Genomic DNA, 10,532 nt, shown 5'->3' with positions numbered 1-10,532 from the left:
TTCAAGAAAGGGCTGAAGGACTGTAGGGATGCTGAAACTTTAAGGAAGCGCAAAGTATGAGGTCCTGATTATCAACAAGATTAGGTGTGATTCATGTTATCTCCTAGTTAGCTTCTATGCTTGAAACTCAAGGGGATGATGGAGATCAGATGGTAGAAAAGACTGTTAAGAATAGGGCAATGGCAGGAGGGATGAAGGGGTTGATGCACACTTAGAAACTAACCATATAGTGATGTTTCTGGAATTGAAGATACAAGGTGAAAAATGACGGAACTAAATATTGATAATTTTAAATGAGGAGACCACACACCAATGTGGAGGAGCAAGCAGGAGATGAAGCAGGACTACAATTACTAATATATTACCTTTGTTGTTATGTGGCCACATTTATGCTTCAGAGTCAGAGGGTTATGAGCTCAGATTTGGGGAGGTGATGTCAAAGGTACAGCTCAATGTTGTACTGAGGAAGTGATGAATATTCAACATTTCACCTGGCTTAAATAAGCACAAGAACATTTTTGTCCTGGCTGACATTTATCCCTCTTTACTAAAACAGATGATTTGAAATTTATCACACTAAGGACCAAGGTCCTGCAAGCAGCAAAATTTTGGCTGTCATTTTCTTATTGGCTATATTTCAAAAATCTAAGGTTGTAAAACACTAAGAGCAAATCACCTCTTTGCTTTAAAGAATATACATTCACTCATTCTGGTTAATTTTAAAAGTTGATGTACTTTATTACTACCAGGGTACCCTAAAAATAGTCTTCTTGGTGCACGTGAATCCTTAATTTGCTCAATCACTTCTTCCATCCAATAAGTATTTGTTAATGGCAAGTGGAAGTGAGGAAACTAAAGTCTCTCTAATTATTTTCAGGGTTGTGTGCATTCCATCCAGTCAGAACTCCAAATGGCATTGAAATCATTCCCAAGGAAAATATCTGGTTAAGCTTGTGTTTTGCATGTGTGGAGAAAAGAAGAAAGCGGACAAGAGAGACATCGCAAATGAAATAATAAAGCAGATTAGCTTATGCTATGACCTCCTAGGGACATCTACTGTATTTGCTGCAGAACATTCAGATTTAATTTCTCTGTTCATATTGAATATTCCGCTTGGTGGCGCAATAATATCAGCACCGGACTCCGGAGCAAAGGTTCCCGAGTTCGGATCCAAGTCGGGTTGAGTGTCGAGCTAGCAACCTGGCCTCGTAAAAACAAGAATAGCTTGCTACGGAAACACCATCATGACGGTGCCCCAATAACTCCACTGCCGAGTTAAGGGCCATTCTTCTTCTCTTCATATTGAATACACATATACAAAACAATTTACAGATTTTTAGAAAATATTTGCTTTCCAGCTTTGAAAGACAAACCAAAGGATGCTCTGGGAACATTTTCCCAGAGATTGAACGACAAATAACTGAAGGTGGTAGATTATTCCCAGAATTTCTGCTTGGAGGATATATCTATGTTGGCTTCCAGAAACCCTTTAGAACTAACACTTATAAATTCATAACGCAATAAAATAAATTCAAAGGTTTTGTAAGAGTATGAGATTAGAATGACTGTTACTCAACCAGTAATCCAAAACCTAAATTAAAAATCCAGAGATAAATTCACGTCATAGAAGTTTGAGAATTTTAATCAAGAAATAATTTTTCAATCCTTTGAAATTTTGCTAGACAATGAAGAGCATTGGAAGGCAAGTCAGATAGCTTTACCAAAGAGCCAGTGCAGGTATGACATAACGAATGGGTTTGTATGTTGAAATATTCTGAAATGCTTAGTTTCTGAAATTTGTGAAAATGCCTGATTGTTGAACTGTACAACCAAGAATGCTTTAGCTACAATATACTGTAAGAAATCTACTCGTACTAAATTTATCAATGACAGGTAATCTTGAGCTGAAAACTATCTTTCAGTCTCAAGAAATCTGGAAACTTGCTCAATGTCCCAGTGTAGACCTCAACTGTTGACTAAAATGACAACAGGTGGCCCACTGCCGCCCTGTAGATGATCACATCCACACAATCATGACAAGAGACAAGGAAGTTGTAAAACTAGAAACAAAAGCAATAGGCAAGTCCCTTTGGGAAATTCAGCCTGTTCTACTCAATGATTCCTTGATAAAACATATTTTGAACATTACTCGGCGTGTTCTCCTGGGAGACTAGATAAAAACCCTGGCAACTGTTTGGTTAAAGTAAAAATTCTTAATGCTAAACACAAAATAACAGCTTTTATTGTTAATACGGGTACCCAATATCATTTCCCAGAAACACAGTATTACATGATACTGTCCTATAGTTACACTTTAAAATATGAAACAAATAACCTTAATACAAATATCTTTTAACCAATTACAGTACATTGTGCATTCTAAACATATCTAAATGTTATACAATATTCCAGCTGATAAACATTTCTATAAATTCCACATCCTCTGGGCATTTAAGAAACCTGTACACCCACCTCCATTGAATCACAAAAATAAGTGTCTAAATATATCATTTGGAATACATTCTGTTACACCTTTTTAAGCAAAATCATAGAACTCTTTTGTCATCATTCAACTTTAGTTGAGAGTTAGGTCATTTCAGAAAATGTTAAATTCGTCTATTGAAGGGCCTGGACTCCCAATGCATAGCTTCAAGTCCCATTCTGAAATACACACCATCACTTACGACAAGTGGAGTGCCAGATAGCCACACATAATTTGCCCCAAAGACAGCTGGTTAAAGAGTTGATAAATTTATTTTTATCTTTTTTAATGTTCTACCCCAACAGGTACAGGTACATCAACAACCCTTCTGGAAGCCCTACTGGGTTTGTGTTATGGCATTTATGATTAAATTAAAAAAGTGAATAAAAACTAATTTTGAAAACAGACCAATTTTAATGTTGCTCATTAGTTTTAGAATCCACAAAGTACGTCATTTCTCTCATATGTACTATTGAATCTTAAGGCAATCGACTAACAAGCAGAACTCAGATGAATTAAATAGCCAATGTAAAGCAGTGCACTCAACAACCAGCTTTTGAAATAAAACATCCGCTGTTGATTTTGTAATCAGTAAACCTGTTCTATGCCTTTAAATAACTAACATGCCTCCAGAACACAGATCAACAGTGGTTTATGAAGCATACAGTGGATTTCAATTCTTCCCTCACTTCTTCCTTTGACAGCAAAATGCCTGGTACTGAGCCATTTTACAACAATTAGCCTGTTGGTTTATAATGGAATCCCCCTTTAACTGTTTTTTTTTAAAAACCTGCTTCAAATTACTTTTATTCTTTATTAATGAAACACAGTATCTCAAAACATCTCCCTCACAGCAGCACACAACCTACCAACTCTAGTTGCACAAATTAGTTTGAAACAAATGACAATCAAAATATCTCTTTAGTATGAAGCAAATGTTCACATGTTGTACCCACATTTTACCAATTTGTAAAATATTCAGTTATGAAATTTTGCTGCACAGTAACAGATCTACAGACTACTTGTTACATGGAAAGGAAATGCATCATAACCATCCTGTTGATCACAGTAATCCAGCTTCAAAGAGGTGAAGGTACTAGAAAGTTACAGGATCAAAAAAGTTTAATGTCTTAAGTTTGTTTTGGATTTATTACTTGCATCTCAATGTGTTGCCTACCCAACCCTTCCCAATCTAAATAGCGCAATTTGTCCATAGAAAGCATTGTATTATTAGTGCGTTTAATTGGAACCAACATTTTAATTAATTGCTTTAATTGTTGCTGCAGTATCTTGAAGTGGTATAGAAAATATTTGCTACATTTATCAATATTGTGTTAATTGCTTTGATGTACCATAGAAATTAAAGAGGGCCTCAATGATTCATTATTATCCTAAATGGGCAGAGACTGCCTTCAGTGTGGCTAGATGGCACTCCATTATCCAATCATCTTTAGTCAGAGGAGGTTACAACAGTCCAGTATAAATTCTCATTCACTATAATACCAAAAAAATGCTGCCTTTTACAACAAAAAAAATCAGAAACATAATCACTTAAATGCAATGTTCTAAACATTTTTAAAAAAATGTCACACAGGGAGATGCCCTTGATTTTAGGCAAGCAACTAATTATGGCAAAAAAGGATACAACCAGCCTGCTGGTTATAAGTACTGTAATACAAAAAAAGTTCCTACAACAGTGGTCAAAATTGGACACAGTTTCACATATAAAAGGCAATCACCAAACAGTAACAAAGTCTGATTGGCAAATTAAGTTGTAAAAAGCAGTACACCTGAGCTCTAAAATGGATTAATAGCTAATACAGTATCTTAATAGCTAATACAGTATCTTAATCATGGACTGGATAAAGCAAAACAAAAAATCACATACCATACTCAAAAGCTAAGTTTTTTTTGAGTGAATATAGCCTTTTGGGGACTTACATTTGTTGGTGCAATGCATCATCTTCATTAACAGGAAACCCCATGTGTTGAATTTTGTTTTAACTAAAATGTCTTGCCTTCCCTTTGAAGTCAACATTGTTATGTGGTTTTTAAGCAAGTGCAACTTGCATTGCGGATTTGCTTTGTAGGTCTGACTTCCTTGATCCCTAGCTTGCCTGATCACACGAGGATTTCAGAGATGGCTTTGTACTTTATCGTGCTGTGATGGTATCACAGAGTTTGCACAGGGGAAGATAATAAGAGATTTGGTCAAGGTCACCCATCAACTTTTCAACCAAAGAACACAAAAAAAGCAGGAAAAATCTAAATTGTAATGAAAATGGTTGGAGGGGTTCTAAGATAAAATAATTAAAAGGCTGGTGCTCTACATCAGTTATCAATAGTTAGCTTTGGTTGAATATAATTGGGTATTTTATCGGCAACATCAAGCCACAGCACAAGCAGAGCTCAGAATCAGCGACAATGCGGTTTGGAATTACTTCATTCTCAGCACTGCAAGAGTTAAAGTTACTTCACTGTGAGCCTGACAGTCATTTGTGATCCTACCTCCTAAATCAGCAAGTAGAACAAAAAAAAGTGCTTGGGGAAAAACATGTTTCATTAGAAAATAATTTACTTTAAACTCTGATTAAAAGAATATCCTAACCTCCAACAATCAGAAATTATTAAAACACAAAAGCAAGAGGTTCTAATTTGAAACTGATCTGTTAGTTTTGTTGATGCAGAAAATTGCATTTCAACAGCATCCAAAAAGTTTAATTTCTCTTGATCCAGGAATAAGAGGAAGGGCTGTATATTAGACAAGTACTCACACTTGTATACATGCAATTCCTTTCATGCACAAGGAATTACACAAGGTTTTCTATTGAATACTGCTACTTGTCTATTAGCATATACTGAAGAGCCCCGATTCAAAATTGAAAGATTAGGAAGTTAGAAATCTATTTTAGATCTCCATCTAGACATGTGACACAAAAGCTAAATGATACAGAGATCAATTCCTGAAATACCGAATGTCTAGAAATTGCTGGCCATTTTCCATGACTGTAAGGATATTGTTGCTGGTGGCCACTTTTTATTAGTAAAACTCAGAGGACAAAAAAATACCAGCACACAAAGTATTTAATACTTTTCTTTAACTATCTTATTTATTCACTATCATTTTTGTCAAATTATCAGCAATAAACAATGGAGAACTAACTAGAAAAATTGGGTATCAAATCTATAGCTTTTATTGGACAAGCATTTCAGAACCAGCTGTGCTTCAAGCCTAGCTATTTCAGAAAAGTCACAATACAGGAACTTACCTGACAAAAACTGTCCGGGTATGTCCTGTTCACAAAGTAAAGGACAACGCCCTCTGGCTAATTATCACCCATTCGGTCTACTCTCAATCAATGACAGTATTGGTAATGACGCCATCAAGTGGCATTTATTCAGGAAAATCCACACCATTGCCCAGATTAGATTCCACCAGGACTACTTGACCTGACATCTCAATACATGGCCTCAACAGGAACCAAAAAATTCCAGATATGAAAGTGACTCCCTCACATTAAGGCAGCGTTTCACCAAGGAACCTTAGTAAAGCTGAAGTGAATGGCACCAAGGGGGAAATCTCCAATGACTGCAGTCATATTTTGCAAAAAGGAAGATGGTTGTGGTTGTTGAAGTCTAAATCACTAATACAGGAGCTCCTCAGAGCCACATCCTAAACCTAACCATCTTCAGCTTCAGTGATCTTGCTTCCATCATAAGAGTAAAAGTGGAGATATTTTGCTGATATTCAATTCCATTCACAACTCAGCAAATCAAACGATCAATGCCTGCAGACATACCAGGCAAGGATTGATAAAGTGGCAAGTAATATTCACCCAACACAGGGGCCCAGCAGTGACCTGCAAAAGGAAATACTAATAATTTCTCCTTGATGTCCATTATCTCCACTGAGATTCCTACCATCAACATCCTGGAAGTCACCAATGACCAGAAAAGCAAATGGCCCAGTTACCCAAATAAAGGAGCCACAAGAATTGGTCAGACACCAGATAACCTACAGTGAATGATTTCCTGTAACACTCAATCCTTTTCACTATCTACAAGGCACATAAATGGAATATTCTCTATTTACATAGATGAAGACAGCTCCAACAATTTGCAAAGAGCCCAACACCATCCAGGACAAAGTAGTTCACTTGATTGGTGCCTTATCCTCCATCCTCAACATTCGTTCCCTTTACAAGCTGTGAACAGAAGCTACAGTGTGTACCAATGTACAAAATGCATTGCAGTCATTTGCCTTGGTCACACCAAAAGCACCTTCCAAACCCGCGAGCTCTACCATCAAGAAGAGCAAGAGCAACAAGTGCAGAAGAGCACCATGAGTTGCATGTTCCCCCTCCATGACACACACATTCTTGATCAGGAAAAGCACTGTTCCATTATTGCCACGTAGTCCAACTCCTGGAATTCCTTCCCTAACAGCTATTTGTGAATACCATCACCAGCAGTGGTTATGAAAGATAACAGCTCCCCCACATCTTCTGAAGAGCAATAAAGAATGGGGAATTGAAAATAAATGCTGGACTTGCCTGCATCATCCAGATCCCCATCAAAAATTAAATAAAAATAATTTTGTATGGAGTGTACTTGTAAAACACACTTAATGCTAAGATTAAGCATATCTATTGACCTATATTGTGTGGGGCATGGAACAATGTTGTTGCTTTGAAAGGTGTTTAATTCATCCCCTTCTCTATGAACTTTAACATCCATGAACTTTAAATGCTGCAGAGGATTAGTACCATCTATTAATTATGCACATTGAAAGTGTCCTCCCAGTAAAATGCAAATTGGATGTATTGGAGAAGGGTGGGAACAATGGGAGAGGGCATGGAGGAGATGGCGATAGCTAAAGAACCAATGGCATCAAGATGCAAAATAGGTGTGAATGTACAATTCAATCCAAATAATAAAGGTATTAAAGATTTATTTATGCCAAACTTATTCCTTTTTCTATTACATAACCCATAACCTTGAACTAAATGCAGCTAAAGTTTATAGCTGTACAACTGGATGCATCAGAAGCCATTCAGATTTTCTTGAATCATTTTGCTTAGAGAAAGTGGGTTCCTAAAACTCTTACTAATCTGGATGACCCTACTTTCAAGTTTGAATTCAGCTTGTGTTTTTTTTTGCCTGTGAAGGTCTAATGATCAACATATTCGGGTAATCAAAAAAATCCTGGTTTAAATTTGCACAATATAAATATTATCTAATGTTTCAATAATTCTCCATCTCAGCAGTGAAAACAAAAATACAAGTACTCTTCAAGGTTCCACTCTGCAGATAAGCATGCTTAACTTCATCATGGAATGTGAATATCTAGAAGCCATTTTTGTTTGGGGTGGAACTTGACATGGTGACTGGCTTACCAGCAGCAACACCATTATCAAATGGCACCTTTTTTTTAAACCTTTATTATATGTGCATGCTGGCCAAATGGGCATTCTTTTACTGCTTAGAGAACCTTTGCTGTGGCTAAAGAGCTATTCCAAAAAGATTATTTAAACAAATATGCAGACTTAGAAAGTATATTTAATCATCTGTGAACCTGCTGCATATGTTACTTAAATGTCTCAGCAGGTAAAATGTTAATTTTTACTGTGCATTTATAGGTAACAAGCTAATGTGTTTTCTTATACTAGTTATTACAGAGCAGTTCTTAAAACAGTATTAAAGAATCAGGACATATTCATTGTAGCCTTGTGTTCTAGGCCTCAATATACCACAGATACAAATCATATACGTTAACCATTCACAGTACGTCAATCAAGCCACAATATTCACAGATGACATGCAATAGCAAGATGACGTGAATGGTGCAGAGAGTGTTCAAATCCTCAAAGTGCATAGCTAACAAATGCCAAGATATTCAGGAGCAGAAAATGACATCACAAAAGAGCCAAAGCTTCTAGACATAAATGGAGTCATTTGTTCCAGAGGCAACAATGCTGATGACAGCAAACTGGCTCAGAACTGCAAAATCCAAGAACAAGAATATTCACTCAGTCTACCAGAGTTAAACAGTAGATAATGGGGATGTACTGCAGTACTGGGACATCAAATTTTCATCACTAGATATTTGTACTGACAAGAATGAAGTTCCCCAGCAGCAGTGTTATAGGTAACACAATTATTAATGCCATGCAGCAGAATTCTGTAACATTGCTTTAACTTGGTCTCATATTAATAGGGTAGTTAATTTCATTCTACTGATCCAGAATCAATCCTGAAACATTAATTTTGATTTCGAAAGGAACTGTTTTAAGCAAAAATAAAAGCTAGTAATAAAGGACACTTACCAACAAACTTTGAGGATTATCTCAGTTTTAAAATAGCAATCCATGCTCAAAATATAATAGATTTAAGAAAATGTCTTCAGTAAAGAGGACTGCCCAGTGGTTTTATGGACATTTGAGCGCAATTTAAAGGCGATATTAGAGCTCACAAATGTCTGGTTCAGTAACCTGTTATTTATCTCTACTGAATATACTTTTATCTCTGAATATTTTTAAAATTTGGTTATTGTAATTGCATTTGATGCCACTTAAGTATAACGTTTTCCTTGAAAATTTAAAATCAGCCATTGTCCTTTAAGTGTTCATAAAATACAGGTTAAAACAATTTGATTTTTTCTCCTCTCTCAGCAACAATTTAAAACAAAAATAAAGATGAATAAACCTGCCTAAAAGAAATATGGCCCTTTAACATACATTATTAAAGGAAGAAAATATCTGCACAAAGGTGCTGAGTCCCTGACTAGCATAAGAAATATCAGAAGACAAGAATAGTCACTACAAAATGAAACAAAATAACATCCTATAACTTTATTTCAGAAGTCCAACACCCAAATGGTTACTCGAATACTCAGTGCAAAGACTTCACAGTATTTTAAGTACACTCTAGTGGCGTCATGGTTGACCCATCAATTGGAATTGGAATGATTGGAGTTTTATTTGGAATTGGATCATCATGGTTATCATTAAACATAGCTCCACCTTTCCCTGACAGCTGGTGTGAAAAATCGTCATGGTGTTTTTTTTAAATTAAAGGAAAATCTGTGTGCTTTTCTTGTGATCAGAATCACAATCAAGTTTGTCCATGTAAACCTAACTAGCAATCCTGCCACACACCAATGTCTGGGGCAAGCACAATTAGAATCTTTAAGGGCATTCAAAAATAATATCATAGTCAAAGAAAGATTTGTGGACAAACATGCTGCTCACAGCCTTGGTCTGCAAACTTCTCAGGAGAGAGATCTTTTATACATACTCTGGTTTGTCATGAATTAATACCACGGCATATTATAAAAAAGCTATCCCTTTTTCAAATGATCACAGCCAAATGGCTTTGGTATTTAAATGCTTTGTTTAAAATGATTTCTCAAGTAGGCCTTCAAAAAAATGTTTTACCTAAAATTCAATTCCAGCATTGGTTCATTAGATTTTACAACAAAACCAAATGCTCATCACTCCAATGCTGTGTGAATCAACATCTGCCAATACTGAGGGATATTGGATAGAAGCAGCCACCCTCCTCCAGTCCAGCTGTACGGGTGGGCGGCGTGATTTGGTGATGAGATTAGATGTGCAGTAGACATGGAACTTGAATGGAAAGTGGTTAGTAGATTCAGAGCGACCCACAAGCTTCTCAACGGCTCTCAATAACAACAGGCTCAAAGACACCCGCTGATACCCTGTAAAGAAGGCAACAACATTTATTACTCACACAGACCAACAACCTGGATTTCAGTTAACTGAGGAAAAGATAGAGTGTGGGCAAAGGTCAACTTATGGAATTCTAACAGGATCACTGGTGATCTCACTGGAAGCAGGAGTAAACATTCTTATACTACATTAAAGCTGTTGTAGATTTAAAAGGGGCAAAAAATTTTCAAATGTTTTTTGTTACGTTTTGTTCCCAAACATGGAAAGACAAAACTGAAGGCCAGCCATATAATCCAAGACAAACATCAAAAAAAGTCATTCTGAGGAAAGTACCAAGTTCATTTTGGAAAAAAGAAACC

General features: G+C 36.3%; 1 protein-coding gene across 3 annotated transcripts in view; it reads right to left on the bottom strand.

The window, feature by feature from the left end:
* Nucleotides 1–2,220: 2,220 nt before the first annotated feature.
* The window catches only part of LOC140186261 (early estrogen-induced gene 1 protein-like), a 105,524-nt gene continuing 97,212 nt past the window's right edge, over nucleotides 2,221–10,532 (bottom strand). For all 3 annotated transcript variants that reach the window (XM_072240307.1, XM_072240308.1, XM_072240309.1), the window contains exon 11: nucleotides 2,221–10,202. In XM_072240307.1, the coding sequence (XP_072096408.1) occupies nucleotides 10,157–10,202 (46 nt within the window). In that variant the 3' untranslated portion in view covers nucleotides 2,221–10,156. The remainder of the gene's footprint in view (nucleotides 10,203–10,532) is intronic.

This window comes from Mobula birostris, chromosome 22, assembly GCF_030028105.1.
Source record: "Mobula birostris isolate sMobBir1 chromosome 22, sMobBir1.hap1, whole genome shotgun sequence".
NCBI lineage: Eukaryota > Metazoa > Chordata > Chondrichthyes > Myliobatiformes > Myliobatidae > Mobula > Mobula birostris.
Note: the sequence above shows the minus strand (reverse complement) of the source record. Positions and strands in the feature narration are given on the sequence as shown.